This window comes from Amyelois transitella, chromosome 14 (genome assembly GCF_032362555.1).
Source record: "Amyelois transitella isolate CPQ chromosome 14, ilAmyTran1.1, whole genome shotgun sequence".
Taxonomy (NCBI): domain Eukaryota; kingdom Metazoa; phylum Arthropoda; class Insecta; order Lepidoptera; family Pyralidae; genus Amyelois; species Amyelois transitella.
The window spans coordinates 1,194,884-1,211,060 of record NC_083517.1 but is presented as its reverse complement, the minus strand read 5'-3'; the positions used below and the strand labels follow the sequence as shown (position 1 = coordinate 1,211,060).

At 35.9% G+C, this 16,177-nt stretch overlaps 2 protein-coding genes across 3 annotated transcripts; one reads left to right on the top strand and one right to left on the bottom strand.

The window, feature by feature from the left end:
• Positions 1 to 651: 651 nt before the first annotated feature.
• On the bottom strand, positions 652 to 1,798 carry LOC106132812 (glycoprotein hormone beta-5-like). Its single transcript, XM_013332344.1, has 3 exons — positions 1,589 to 1,798; positions 925 to 1,083; positions 652 to 753 (listed from the first exon to the last, which is right to left on the bottom strand). Exons 1-3 carry the CDS (start codon positions 1,796 to 1,798, stop codon positions 652 to 654), a joined length of 471 nt encoding a protein of 156 aa, XP_013187798.1.
• A 3,139-nt stretch (positions 1,799 to 4,937) lies between these two features.
• LOC106132819 (damage-control phosphatase ARMT1) lies at positions 4,938 to 16,075 on the top strand. 2 transcript variants are annotated; one of them, XM_060947858.1, is made up of 15 exons: positions 4,938 to 5,005; positions 5,968 to 6,081; positions 6,303 to 6,408; positions 6,586 to 6,803; positions 7,383 to 7,539; positions 7,970 to 8,089; positions 8,430 to 8,507; positions 10,392 to 10,416; positions 10,943 to 11,028; positions 11,483 to 11,544; positions 12,582 to 12,637; positions 13,372 to 13,457; positions 13,894 to 14,071; positions 14,928 to 15,054; positions 15,462 to 16,075. In XM_060947858.1, the coding sequence occupies exons 2-15, from the start codon at positions 5,984 to 5,986 to the stop codon at positions 15,514 to 15,516; spliced, it is 1,452 nt and encodes a 483-aa protein (XP_060803841.1). In that variant the 5' UTR covers positions 4,938 to 5,005; positions 5,968 to 5,983; the 3' UTR covers positions 15,517 to 16,075. The 2 variants fall into 2 exon arrangements, with proteins under 2 accessions (XP_060803841.1, XP_060803840.1); XM_060947857.1 differs by lacking the exon at positions 4,938 to 5,005 and adding an exon at positions 5,749 to 5,874 and having other exon boundaries at positions 15,462 to 16,074.
• The last annotated feature ends 102 nt before the right edge of the window (positions 16,076 to 16,177 follow it).

The window sequence follows — 16,177 nt, the reverse complement described above, 5'->3', positions numbered from 1 at the left end:
AAGCTAGGTATAATAAATTTTTGTTAGTTAGGTATCTGTGACTGTTGCCTCTTGTCTGTCTTGACATACATACATACATACATACATACAATCACGTCTATATCCCTAGCGGGGTAGACAGAGCCTACAGTCTTGTAAAGACTGATAGGCCACGTTCAGCTATTTGGCTTTAAGATAGGATTGAGATTCAAATAGTGACAGGTTGCTAGCCCATCGCCTAAAAGAAGAATCCCAAGTTTATAAGCCTACCCCTTAGTCGGCTTTTACGACATCCATGGGAAAGAGATGGAGTGGTCCTATTCTTTTTTGTATTGGTGCCGGAAACCACACGGCACTCTGTGTCTTGACAGTAAGTACCTATCTTTAATTCCGACGAGGGATCACATTACAGCTTTATTCTAAAGCGTCTTCATTTGATTTTCTTGTTTTATTTGCAAACATCAATCGATTTAGTACCTAAATAGGCGCACATCATGTCACATTTCATTATTAAGAGGGAAGGTTGAAATGGAAAAATATTTAAAGAACCAACACATTTTAATCATCTTTATTTCTTAGACGTGTAACTTGCAATCTAAGTCAGGAAATATACTATGTCAAGATACATATCAAACGAAGTAATCCTAAGGTACCTATCTCCGCCGCAATTGATCATTCCAATTCTTCTTCCAACTCTTCTTTCAGAATAAGTCCTCCAAGCAAAGAAGAATCTGGTGGCAGCCATTCGCAACTTGTATCTTCAGATGAACATCCCTAGAAATAAATAATTATGTTCAAAAAATTCCTTAAATTATGTTAAAAAAAAATAAGCGACATAAGTAGTGCCTTAATTCGCCCTTAATTTTGAGATAATCAAAGACTCGTAGTGGTCAAACTTTTCGCAACAAAATAGACTCGTGCCTTCAGAAGTAGACCAAAACCAACCTGGCACTTGCAGCTGGCAGCTTCGACGTAATGATATACGTCTGTGCCCTGTTGCACCCCAGGGTCGCAATTCTTCAGCTTTGCAGACGCATGCTTCCTCTCGTAGTGTACGCAGACAGGGTGATGGGACTCCTTATAAGGAAACTGCCAATCTGAAATCTTGACAGCAAGTTTAAAAATGTAGATCAATTTTACTTTCGTTCATTAAGCTAAGAATACACGTTGGAAGACTTTAGAAAACTATGTACAAAAAAAAAGTTGATGATTTATCTCATTATCATCATTAAAGCGTTTGTCCGGAATCCGTCCTCTTTAAAGAGCGCCATGAAAATCTTCAAACGAATTATCCAGATTTGAGAAGATTAAAGTACCTATCAGTTACAGAAATATATGTATAGATAGAAAGTACACTTCTTTTACATACATAGTATGTATGTAAATTACATATAATTATGAAGTAATACACCTAAAAAACACACAAACGTGTGTTGGTTAGGTGTGTTACTTCAAAACGACCTATACATAACTTATGTTAATTTACAACTTTTGTCGCCAAATTCACTTGCGTTTACCAGTTGCGTGTCGAAAATCCCACGGGAACAGTACTTTCTTCGGGATGAAACAAAATCTAGGTCATTTTGGGACTATTTTAGTTTCTACATACCTCGTAAGACATGCAGTATCCCCAGCATGCGTTTATTTTGACGTCATCCCAGCATCGGCGGCCGTTTAGGTCGGTTTGCATCGCCTTGTGGGTGTACCGCCGAGGTTTGCATCTGGCTCCAAGGGCAGAACATGAGCACCAAATCACCAAACACCAAAACACTAACGTCACTGTAGTACCACTGAACTTGGGCTTAGCGCAACTCTCCATTTTTATAAGAGAAATTTTGTTTCAAATTCCTTTCTCTTTATATTTAATCACGTGAAATAGACCCTTCTAAAACAAGTGCAAGACTTTGTTTGATCTTAAATTGCTGAGTACTATTGTTTTTATAAAGGGAAAGAAAGTACGTCAAGACATATCTTCCACGTGAGTTCACATCTAATCGGCTTTCAAGCCATTAGCTTCATCTCCTTGCATTAAAAATAAGGATAAAAATAGAAAATTGCTGGATATTACTTAGATACCTACCTACTAATTTTAGATACTATATATTCTAGATACCTACCTTCCAATTATAAATAATAATTAAAAGTTATAGGTACATACATCGCAGAAACACAAATACATTGAATATATCCAATTGCCTGAGCTTCATACCTGCGCTCACTAAAAGGAAGAAGGAAAAAAGCGTGATTTAAGTAGATACTTACTAGCTGCAGCCCGCGACTTCGTCCTCCTTAAATGTTGTCTTGTCTTGGATGTTTATCTATACGTAAGTATTTATTATAAAATATAGTATCGTTGAGTTAGTATCTCGTAACACAACCCAACAAACATTTAGGCGACGATTAGAGCTTATTTTGTTACTTAGTGGGCTACAAAGGCATTACAGTAGCAACACTTATGACTATTGGCGATAAAGTGGCGTACCAAGTAACGTATATCACTTCTACTTATAATACAGAGTTACAAGCGCGACAATTAGGCGAGCTTAAAGGTTATGGATGTATTATGGCAAATCTTAACACTGTTGTACATGCACAGCATTTTGTGTTATAGCTTTAAGTGAATCTTAGAACTCTAAGATCTAAATAAGAATAAGAATTAGCTACTACCTCCAAAAGTGCTATGCAGGTGATAATAAACTCTTTACAAGAACCTAAAGTTGCACAATAGCGTTAATAAGCGCTACCAGCCTTACAATAGTGTTTATTTAATCTTATATAGAACCAAATGCTTGAAGTTATACAAAACTCTCTTGCATTACCTTAAGTCAAATAGGAGTATAATTTTTCGCTATAACAGATCCTATAGCGTCTATTTACTTTTTTGTGACTAAAGGTAAAGTAATAGCGCTTAAGGTCACTACTGTATTTCTTATATTGACTACTTGTTTTTGACAATGGCGTCGCAACCAAAATAAACAAAAATTGTTGTAAATACGTGGAAAAGTTTTCAGTAAATAGACAACATACATCGGGCGCTCGAATTATTTGCCAATAAATATGTAACATATTCACAGTGTACTTCCCTTCGCAGCAAAAATATGCTTCCTTTCTCACCATACAATATCACTTTTTTTTGTTTAATATAAAAATCATTAGTCGTAAACTTATAGCCATTGAAAATAAAATTATTTATTATTAGATCACAAAATTAGTTTAATTATCTTGAATAGCGTTCAGACCGTTACAAAACACCTATTTACCTCCCTTTTAGCGCTTGAAAATATAATTAACGCCTTTGTATCTCTACTGTACCGCTTAAGGAGTCAGTTGACGCTTATTTACCCCTCTTGTATCGCTAAGAGATCCTGTTACCGCTATAATAACTTTCTTATAGCACTAATTGTACCTCTTAGCCAATTACCATAACTCTTGTATACCGTCATTATACAACCTTAAGTAATATAAAAATTGTGCCCAATTCGGGGGTAAAGTAGGGTTAGAGCGCGCTCTAACACTAATTTGTTACACCCATAAACCACTTTAGAATCTAGTTAGCGCTTTTATAGACTTATTATAAATCTTACTTTAGCGCCTAATTGTTACTTGGGAAGTCTCGAACTTACTTCGAGGCTAACTCAATCTGTGTAATTTGTCCCGTATACATTAATATATTAATATATATTAAATGTCTATAAATTTTACGTATTGTGTTAATCTAGTGCCTAAGCTAAGCTATAGGCTAATGTTACTGCAAAATTTTCTTCCAGTAGGTAGGTAGTTGTTGCTCTTTCACGTACAAACACACGCTTAACATTCTTACAAACATTCGCATTTTTATTACACCTACATACATACAAAACTACAAATCATGCCTCTTTCTCGGAGGGGTAGGCAGTCTAAACAGAGACTACATCTTTCCACTTGGTACAGGTACTCTGGACCTGACTTTTTGCTAAGTCATCGATTAATCAAGGTACGTTCGTCTAGGCCTCGTTCCCATTCATACTTCCCTTGTATATTTGATTTGTCAACCTGCTTTCATTCAACCTCTTAACATGACCAAACCATCTAAGCATTCCCTTTTCTGTTCCTGTCACTTTATCTTCTTTCACGTCTCAACATTCCCATAACACGCTGTTCCGTATTCTGTCACATAATTTCATCATAATAATCTATAACACTCTCATTTCGACTGCGTTTATTCTGCTTTCGTGCTTTTTCTGCCACGCCCAACTTTCACTCTCATACATACTTATATACATACATACATACATATGCGGGGTAGACAGAGCCAAGAGTCTTGAAAAGACTCAATGGCCTCGTTCAGCTATTTAGCTTAATGATAGAATTGAGAACCAAATACTGACAGGTTGCTAACCCATCGCCTAAAAAATAATCCCAAGTTTGTAAGTCCATCCCTTAGTCGCCTTTTACGACATCGATAGGAAAGAGATGGAGTGGTCCTATTTCTTTTGTATTAGTGCCGGGAACCACACATCACATACTTATGTGTTGGGTCCAATATACCTTACTATTGACAGACTAGATTACATAGGATTTAATATGTAGATATGTATAACGTAATGCTGGGGCTGTTTTAAGTTTCCCATGGTGTAAGCAACCGGAAGAAACGCTTAGTGGATTTATTTTATAGTGTTAGTTCGATTGTAATTCTTTCGTCTTAAAAATCTTTCGTTCACTATAATGTAATTTAATATCACGTAGTCTGTAGCACAACCACAGACATAATCATGAGTTAAGTGAGACTATAATAGGTGAACCGGTGAACTACATCGGTGTTACACGGCATTCCGCGGGTTTAACCTTTTTAAATAATTAATATCCTTACATTGGCCCAAGGCTTCATAAAAAAAAAGAAATTGTCTTTAATTTTCCGTGCTGTCACTTTCATCTAAATTTCAGTCAAATTGTACTAGCGAGCGAACCACTAGTACATACCTAGTGCAATTTCTTTGGATTCCGCTGTCAGAAATGTCAAAAACAAAATAAAAATCACTGGCCAAGTGTGAGTCTGACTTTACATTAGAGTTCCGTACCATCATCACGTTTGTTGTAATACATAGGTCAAAGGAAATACATAGGTACATACATACATACATAAAATCACGCCTCTTTCCCGGAGGGGTAGGCAGAGACTACCTCTTTCCACTTGCCACGATCTCTGCATACTTCTTTCGCTTCGTCCACATTCATAACTCTCTTCATACAAGCTCGGCGGTTTCGGGTACTTTTGACCTGACCCTTTACCTTTTATACATAGGTAATTTGTGAAAATTTCAGTTTAACGTGGCTTTTCAGTTTTTGCAAGACTTTTGGCTCTGTCTACACCGCAAGGGATATAGACGTGACTATACTTATGTATATGCATGTTCAGCTCCCTTGCCATCACGGTTTATAAGATACGGCCTGGTGACAGCCAGACTGATAGACAGACAGCGCAGGTTTATGTAATAATAAATAAATAATAATAAATAAATATATACGGGACAAATTACACTGATTGAGTTAGCCTCGAAGTAAGTTCGAAACTTGTGTTACGAGATACTAACTCAACGATACTATATTTTATAATAAATACTTATATAGATAAACATCCAAGACCCAGGACAATCAGAAAAAGTTCTTTTCTCATCATGCCCTGACCGGGATTCGAACCCGGGACCTCCGGTGTCACAGACAAGCGTACTACCGCTGAGCCACAGAGGCCGTTGGTGGTGGTCCCGTATTACCTTTTGGTACGGAACTCTAAAAAAAGTAAACAAACTAATGTCTCCACGGCATTTCATCCACATCACATCTTTTACGTTTTATTTAAATAAGTTTTATTGCATATTCGTTACATAACAATAAGTCGATAAACTTAAGTGTATAAAAGTAGGTTCTCATATATTAGTTGTCATAAGGGGTACTTTGCGTTGTATTCTTTTGGTGTCGATACACAGTATTGTCTTGGATAAAATCTTTCAGCTTCGTGCAAAAAAAAATGGGTGCAGAACTTAAATGGCCAATTGATACTGAACATTTACCAGTAATGAAGTTAAAACAACCAATCAATGTTCCATTGTGTGGTATATATGGCAGGTAATATCGGTATTATATCCTCTTATGTAATAGAATTTTATTTATCCTTTTTTTCAATATCTTGAGGAAAAAAAATATCCATTAATTAATTTTAAACATTTGCGCCTCTATTTTTTTTTTAAGTAGAACTAATGTTTTTCTATGTAATACATACATACATTCTTCATTATTTATAGTAATCATTGACTTCAATATTTATTTTACTATTCCTTTTTTTTAAGGAGTTTTGCATACTATTCCCTGATAGAACGAATACCGAGGATCATAAACAAGATTATAGATCAATGTAAAACTGAAGGATCTAAAATAAAATTGGCCTGTGATGCTGTGAGTATTTTAAGGGACTTTTCATCATAAATGGTTGATTTCATCATCATCATCACATTGAAAGTGATTTTTTTCTTTAATAGCTATGTACTATTTTTTGGAACTGTGTCAATTTCTGTGCAATAAAGATATTACAAAGAAACATGTCAGTGAGAATTAAAACCTCGTATGTTTCAGAGCGATAAAGACCTTAATAACTACATTCAACAATTAACAAAAATAAAAACTGATTTAGTTACCAACCAGTGCTATGAGCTGATCAATGTAGATACACCTGAAGCTAGAAAATGGAATGCCTGGATCAAATCCCAGATTGAACCACGATACTTCACAAATCTTTGGGTCTATAGTGAGTGCTACATCTATAGGAGAATAAGGGAGGCTGGTGAACTTAAGTGAGTATTTATTTCTTAAAAAGCTACCTTCATCCCAACTATTTTATTTATTAATACACTGGCAGCGATGTACATCACCACACTTGTGTTTTTAAAGCAAGATTTCAGAGCAATGTTATAAATGCAAAAATTGTTTATTTGTTTTGTCTTCGCACGTTGGAATACACACACACTATGGAATCAATATTCTTGAAATTTCCCATATTTATAATTAAGAGCCTGGAGAAAGACATAGGGTACTTTTCATCCCCGCAAAAACTATTGTTCCTGTGGAATTTGCGAAAATCCTGTATTCTTTTGTATATGGCACTCAATTCGTACTATTGATAATAATTTTAATGCAAAAGCTTGTGAGGATATGTAGGTAGATGTGTGTGTTTGTGACTTCTGGATGGGTTTTGAACATACATATAATCACGTCTATATCCCTGGCGGGGTAGACAGAGCCAACAGTCCCGTAAAGACTGATATGCCACGTTCAGCTATTTGGGTTTTGAAGATATTTACAATATAACTTGAAATAACATATATGAGTGAATGCCGTCCATACTTGGTATGTTAAATTGATGTTATTTTCAGCAATGGCCTCTCATCATTTGATCCGTTCGAGGATCAAAAGCGTAAAGCATTCGACTCGACCATAGAGATGATGTGTGTAGTAGCGGAGAAGCTAACTGGTATGTTGGCATGCAGTGACAAGAAGAAACAGAGAGAAGACTTTATCACCCTGATAAAGGTAATGTCAATTTACAATTCATGACAAAATACTGGCAAGACACAAAGATTATAGAAATATAATACATATAATTATAATCAGTAAGCCAAACCGCTGATCGTGCCTTATCATTATTCTCAAGACTGTTGGCTCTGTCTACCCCACAAGGGATATAGACATGATTTTATGTATGTATAATATATTTATTTTTTTATTGGTGCAGTGCCAATAGAAAAAATAATAGGACCACTCCATCTCTTTCCCACGAATGTCGGAAAGGCGATTAAGTAATAGACTTGTTAACTTGGGAATTTTCTTTTTGGCGATGGGCTAATAACCTGTCACTATTTGACTTACACGGAGCTAAAAAAGTTAATTTTATTCATTTTTTTTAGGATATAGGAGTCCCAGTTTCCCATGGATATAGGAGTTTTTATAAATTTTGTTTCAGCTTTGTCTATGGTCGAATCAATGCGATCTTTCGCTGACCGATGGCGCAGATCTAGACTTGGACGCCGGCGCAGGCGCTATCCTGGATCCTTTCGAGATCATTAAAAAGTTCAAGGATAAGGTACTTACATAAAAATATCTTTTTGAAAAAACGTCGATGTGATTACATCATTAAACGAAAATTGATCTGTTATTAGGCTTTATATCATCTCTCTGTATATATCTGTGAATGATACAGCAACAAATGTGCGCGCGTCGGATTCGCACTTGGCCGGTTTTTGATTAACGCTTTTGACTTTAAGTAGCTGCTTCAGAATACTCATGGGAACAAGTTTAAAAATATTACAACAATATATATATATATATATATACATATATATATATGCAATCCATCCTTTTTTGCATTATAAATAATTCTTTCAGTATGTAGGTATTTGATCAATTATTTTTATTGATTTCAGGTACTAGTTGACGATTCGGAGAAAGTCGTCGACTATGTCATAGCGAAAGCAGAAAGTATAGCAAGAAGTAGTGGAAAGGTGTGTAAAATCATTTCTGTGATTTTATGCCGTGTGGTTCTCGGCACCAACATAAAAAAAGAATAGGACCACCCCATCCCTTTCCCATGGATGTCGTAAAAGGTGACTAAGGGATAGGCTTATACTTGGGATTCTTCTTATAGGGGATGCGCTAGCTACCTGTCACTATTTGAATTTTAATTCTATCATTAGGCCAAACAGGTGAACGTAGCCTGTGAGACTTTCAAGACTGCTGACTTTGTCTACCCCGCAAGGGATACAGACGTGATTATATAGATAGGATGCATGTATTTTTCTATGAAAGACAAAAATTATGATATGTAAAAAGTAAAACAGAATCTATATATATAAAACTCTTCCGTTACTGAGTGACTGACTGACAGACAACGCACAGTCGAAACTACTGGTCGTAGACAGCTGAAATTTGGAATGTAGGTTCCTTGGGATATGTAGGGGAGCACTAAGAAAGGATTTTTGGAAATTCAACCCCCAAGGGGGGGAAAAGGGGTAAAAACGTTTCTATGAAAAATCTTATTCCTTGGGTTTATAAACTTGAAACTTGGCATGAACACGTACATAGGCAAGTAAATATGTTTGACATTATAAGTTTTTTCAAACTACCCTCCAATCGTGATTTAGGGGGTGCGATTGGGTGACTGATTTATTAACGCACAGCCGAAACCGCTCGGTATAGGAGTCTGAGATTTTGAACAGAGGTTCCTTTAGTAACATAAGTGAGCACTAAGAAGGGATTTTTGAAACGTCAACCCCCAAGGGGGGGAAACGGGATAAACTGAGCCGGGGCTGCGGGAAAGTTCTAACGAGATACCGTGGCCCCGGAACGCAAAGGGCAACTGAAGGAACGAGGTGGGTTTTAGTCAGTAAAAGTCTGACACTCCCTTCCGTTCCACCCAGAGCGGGAGAGGTCATTTGATGATTTCCCATCCTTAAAAAAAAAGACTTTGTATGACAACTTTCAGTCGTCTCTTTAACATACATAATAACATACATAATTATGTACATACATGCATAACATTAATAACATCACGCCTTTAAATCCCTATTTTGTGTTAACACTACCCATACAAACAGCTAAAAGGAAACAAGTGAAGAGACGAAATTTGTCCGCATCCATTTTCACCTAAATTCTTAACGTTAATGAGATTTAGGTACTTTTTATTATCAGGTCAACCTAATAGCCTCACATGTACGTATAACTTCGTAAGAATTTTCTTTCAACTCCTAACCGTTGAGGAGTTGTACCTTCCATCATCAGCTCATTCACATGGGATGATGACTATCAGACGCAAATACTTAAACAGAAGGAAATCCTGTAAGGCCTCTTCGTCCTATAAATCCTGTTTTTTTTTTCTTTTGAGACGATGATTTTGTCTCGCTTTACTTTTTCTATATAGATTTGTATGTATACTAATATTATAAAGAGGAACAATCTATTTTTTATATGTTTGTTTGTTTACACATGTAATCGATAAACTCCGAAACTACTGAATCGATTTCAAACATTCACCATTAGAAAGCTACATCATCCCTGAGTAACACAGGCTATATTTAATTCCAGTTGTAACAAGATTTCAGCCTGTGGAAGAAAAAGCCCTGTCGAGATCATTAAAAAACGCTATATATAACCGAATTACACGTGGGCGAAGCCGCGGGCGGAAAGCTAGTTTATTCATAAAACACCATAACAAAAAGACAAAAAAGAAAATAAAAACAATAATATGTACAAAAATAGACGTGTAGTATAGTATGGTGCTCCCGAAAGGGTACCACCACAGCATAATGCTGGCTGTAAACAATAAACAATATATATAAATGTGAGACGATATTACGCGATGTTTAATTTTGCTAATAATTTGTCTACAGGGAGGCGACAATACGGTAATATTTGGTAAGTTTTCACATAATAATGGAACTTTAAGAAAAAATAATATTTCCCGTTGTAATCCCGGCCTCTTTAGTCTTCTTCCTCTTGGCTTCAGTCCCGGTTGCATCCTCACCACTCTGGAGAGGAGCCCGGGGTATGCTTTTGACCATGGATTCAGGATATGGTGAGTCAGGTTTTTACACGAAGCGACTCCCGTCTAATCTATTTGTGCCAGTTTAACAAGAAGGAAACTGTTTTTTTTTAATTTTTTTTAAATTGAAGAATTAAAACAAAAAAAAACTGTTTTTTACATAAATCATTTAAATAAATTATTTTTGCTTAAATACCTACCTACTTACATTGCATTTTAGGCATAATTAATTATTATAAAGATCTTGTATTTCACGTCAAACCTAAGGCATGCAAATATTAATAGAATAGGTGACTACAGTAAAATTAAATATCAAAATAACTTTCCATTACAAATTCAATATAATTGTGTATTAAACACACACACACACTATAGTTAAAATATTTTATATACGTACAGATATCGTGTGCGACAATGCGGGCTATGAATTCTTTGCGGATTTGTGCTTGGCCCATTTTCTCGTTTCGCAGAAAATTGTACAAAAGGTATTGTAACAAATATTATATATTTTTTATTACATATCTAGATGTACTAATATTATAGAGCTGAAGAGTTTGTTTGTTTGTTTGAACGCGCTTATCAAAGGAACTACTTGTTCGAATTAAAAAAATCTTTTTGTGTTGAATAAACCATATATAACATCACGCTGCAACTATAAGGAGCAAAGAAATAATGGAAAATGTGAAAAAAAACGGGGAAAATCAATGATGCCCAGAATAACTATTCCACGCGGACGAATTCGCTATATATATATCTATATTGCAATACAGCTGAACGTGGCCTTTCAGTCATTTCGAGACCGTTGCCTGTGTCTACCCCGCAAGTGATGACGTGATTGTATGTATGTATGTATGTAGATATTTTGTTCATCATATTTTATTATAATATAACTTAAAATAATATACCTGGTTACTTATCATTAAAAAATATGATTTTTAGGTTAGATTCCACATAAAAAGCATCCCTTGGTTTGTGTCTGATGTGACGCTGAGAGATTTCAAGTGAGTAGTCGTTTAAGAGATTTGGTTATTTAGAGCCGTGTGGTTCCCGGCACCAGTACAAAAAAGAATAGGACCACTCCATCTCTTTCTCATGGATGTCGTAAAAGGCGACTAAGGGATAGGCTTACAAACTTGGGATTCTTTTTTAGGCGATGGGTTAGCAACCTGTCACTGTTTGAATCTCAATTCTATCATTAAGCTAAAAAGCTGAACGTGGCCATTCAGTCTTTTCGGGACTGTTGGCTCTGTCTACCCCGCAAGGGATATAGACGTGACCATATGTATGTATGTATGCATGTATGTTATTTAACGCCTGAAAATCCCGTTAATTTGAATATCGAAAAGCGAACAATCCCTTAAATTTCTGAACCCGCGAGAATTTCGAGTACCAATTCTTTGCTTGACTCGATCATAATATGGAACCTACATTCCAAGATATATGTATTATAATATATCAACATTAATAAGTTTTTTAGGGTTCCATGCTTAAAAGATAAAAACGGGACTCTACTCTCCATTTGTCTGTTTGTCACCAGGCTGTATCTCATAAACCATGATAGCTAGAGTGCTGAAATTTTCACAAATTATCTATTTCCGTTGCTGTTATAATAACATAATATACTAAAAATTTAAATATTAAGTGGTCCCCACATAACGAACGTAAGTTTTAAGCAAATGTGAATATAAAAAATAAATATTTAAGTAACGAGTAACTGGGTGATGGAAAGGAACCCTTTTATACTGATGCTAATATTATTTTAGTGCCGTGCGGTTACCGGCACCAATGAAAAAAAAAGAATACGACCACTCCATCTCGTCCCCATAGATGTCGTAAATGGGGACTAAGGGATAGGCTTATAAAAAACTTGGGATTCTTCTTTTAGGCGATGGGCTTGCAACTCATTCAAAATCTCAATTATATCATTAAGCCAAATAGCGAATGTGGCCATTCAGTCTTTTCGGGACTGCTGGCTCTGTCTACCCTGCAAGGGTTGTAGACGTGATTATATGTATGTATGTTTGTAATTTTATTTCAGTTACGTCATAAAGGCGTGCAGTGAAGTAAGCTTCAGCAAAACCGTCATTCGACCAGGTAATTGTATCCGTTTATTAATCCTGTTTAAGTACCTAAGTTTTTTCAATTAAGCTTTGACGGCCTCTGTGGCGCAGCGGTTGTACGCTTGTCTGTGTCACCGGAGGTCCCGGGTTCGAATCCCGGCCAGGGCATGATGAGAAAAGAACTTTTTCTGATTGGCCTGGGCCTTGGATGTTTCTATATAAGTATCTATTTATTATAAAAATATATGTAAGTAGTATCGTTGAGTTAGTATCTCGTAACACAAGTCTCGAACTTACTTCGAGGCTAACTCAATCTGTGTAATTTGTCCCGTATATATGTATATTTCTATTTATTATTAAATATTTTCCCTTCGTAGCAATTTGTCAATATGATTAAATAATAGCTGCTTCGTAACCAGTTATGAACGAATCCTCTTTTGTTGTCATGTTGGTATTTTGTTATTTTTGACAGTTCCTTAAAAAAAAAAGTGTGTATAATGATAGATTTTTAAGAAAACATTAAACTAGCGTTCTGTCTCTTACACTAATTTAGAAAGCTCCTTTCTTGAAATCGATCTCGTAACACAAGTTTCGAACTTACTTCGAGGCTAACTCAATCTGTGTAATTTGTCCTGTATATATTTATTTATTATTTATTTATTATTTATTTATTATTTATTTATTATTTATTTATTTATTATTTATTTATTATTTATTTATTTATTTATTTATTATTTGAAATCGTCTGAAAATGTGTACCCATTTCAGAGCCACGTGAGGTGTCATCAGAGCCGCTTAAGAGGATAGCAAGACAATGGCGGCAACTAGTCGATGATGGCGTTTTCGTCGTTATGGTATTAGTTATAGCTATTTATCTTATTGTATTTCTAGATGTAGTCTCTGCTTACCCCTCCGGGAAATAGGCGTGATTTTATGTATGTATGTATTGCTATGCCGTGTGGTTCCCGGCACCAATACAAAAAAATAGTAGGACCACTCCATCTCATTCCCATGGATATCGTTAAAGTCGACTAAGGGAGAGGCTTACAAACTTGGGATTCTTTTTTAGGCGATAGTCTAGCAACGTGTCACTATTTGAATCTCAATTCTATCATTAAGCCAAACAGCTAAACGTGGCCTGTCAGTCTTTTCAAGACTGTTGGCTCTGTCTACCCCGCAAGGGATATAGACGTGACCATATGTATGTACCTATGTATGTAGGTACATTAATTAAAATATGGCTATAATACGTACCTACACGTATGTATGTATGTGATTTGTTTTCCGCAGCACGACGATTTCTGGACGTCCCCCCACGTGTACAAGGACATGAAGACCAGCTCGCCGGAGCTGTACCGCGCGCTGCGGGCCGCCGCCGGCGTCGTGCTCAAGGGGGACCTCAACTGCAGGAAGCTGCTCAACGAGGTGCACTGGCCCCCCACCACAGCCTTCCACCATGCGCTGCAAGGTCAGGAGTCAATTTAGATCCTATAGATAGATTCCTACTAATATTATATCGCCGTGCGGTTCCCGGCACCAGTACAGATAAGAATAGGACCACACTCCCATCTCATTCCCGTGGATGTCGTAAAAGGCGATTGAGGGATAGGCTTGCAAACTTGGGATTCTTAGTTAGGCGATGGGCTAGCGACCTGTCACTATTTGAATCTCAATTGTATCATTAAGCCAAATAGCTGAATGTAGCCATTCAGTCTTTTCAAGACTGTTGGCTCTGTCTCTGTCTACCCCGCAAAGATACAGACGTGACCATATGTATGTATTTGTACTAATATTATAAATGCGAAAGTTTGTGAGTATGTCAGGATGTCAGTATGGATGTTTTTTACTCTTTCACGCAAAAATTACTGAACCGATTACGATGAAATTTCTTATGTAGGTAGCTAAAGACCCAGAATAACATATAGGCTACTTTTTATCCCGGAGTTCCCGCGGGATTGATTGATATGTTATGATAAGGGTTCTACGCGAACGTAGTCGCGGGCGGCCTCTAGTATGTCAAAAATATCGATGGAAGATGAAAAATGGTGGTGGTGGTACATGGTATAACTAAAGTTCTTTATTGTTAGTTCTTTTGAAAGTTGATATCTATCTCTATCTATGGCCAGTCGCCGTCTCCGGCTACTTAGTGTATGTAATTTTCAATTTATTCATAATCTCTTAATTTGACTATAGGAAAGATGTGTATTTTTGCCACTTCTGTAGTCTCATAAAATTCCGAACTCTATGGGTGCAAGATTCCATTCGAACACACGACAGTTTCAAATTTTTCAAGGTATTAAACAATTAATGATTTGTTCATTTAGGTTTCCACCCAACGGCTGTTATATCCGTGCGGACGGTGAAAGCGGATCTGATATGCGGGCTGCCCCCGGGCAAAGCGGAGGAACTGAACCAAATCGATGACCAGTGGATGCAGACAGGAGAATACGGGTAAATATAAGATTTGATTTTGGAATTCCCTCCCTCCGTTGTGCCTTGATACCTATAACTTTTTTTTTTTTAGGGAAGGGTGATAAGAATGACTTAAGCTGCATTAATAATTAGCTGATTTAGAATTATATTTTTTTTTAATTAATTAAAATTTACCGTTAGGGTAAATTGCGCTCATAATTCCTTTAATGATTTACGGGATTGAATAAACCGGATTTTTCAAAGACTTTGGGATAATTTTATAAACAATGAACACTTGTTCATAAAAATATCCCAAAGTCTCTATATTAATACTTTTGTTACCATTCCAATTATATGTTTAACCAGTTTGAAACTGTACACCAAAAAATAGCAGTATCTAAAAAAATTATAAATACATACTTAATAATTACCCTTTTTTGTTACAGAACAATACTGTTTTGCGACAAAGTAGAACCTCTTGAAAAAACAGTTGAAAATTAAGGCAGACTTTCGACAGGACGACAAAAAAATTGCATTGCATTTTATGTTTTATTGTTTTGTTCATAAAGTACGTTAGGGTTTGGGCACATAGAAAACGGAATAATATAAGACGGTAGAAATTTAAAATTTTACACCAGTACTTGTAATAGTCTCCTTCTATAGTCTCATATTGTGCCGAAGTCTATGATAAGGTACGTAGTTTTATTCTAGTCTGTGATCACAATATTTAATGTATTAGTCGGTTGGGGCGTAGCTAGGGTGAAATTTGATGAAGGGCAATGGTAGAAAAGATGGCGCATAAAAAAAATATATTTTAAAAAGAAAAATATTTAAGTGCCTTTTCATCGATTATTTTGTGCTTCAAAAAGCAGTAACTTTAAGCCGTTTGGTAGTGCGTGGTTATTAATTATCGCTGACCAAGCAAATGTTATTTAAACGCGTGGATTTTTTTTAAGTAGCAAATTTACCTTAGAGTAGCGACTTAATTATAAATAAATATAAAAGATCTATCATATTTAATATGTTTGTGACCTTTTTGGTACGATATTTTGATATTGTTACTTTACAAAATAAAAAGTTTACATAATTGAAAATGCATTTTTTTTTTACTTAATTAAGTCCTGATTAAGTCAATATTTTAACATAAGTCAAGATTTCTTTG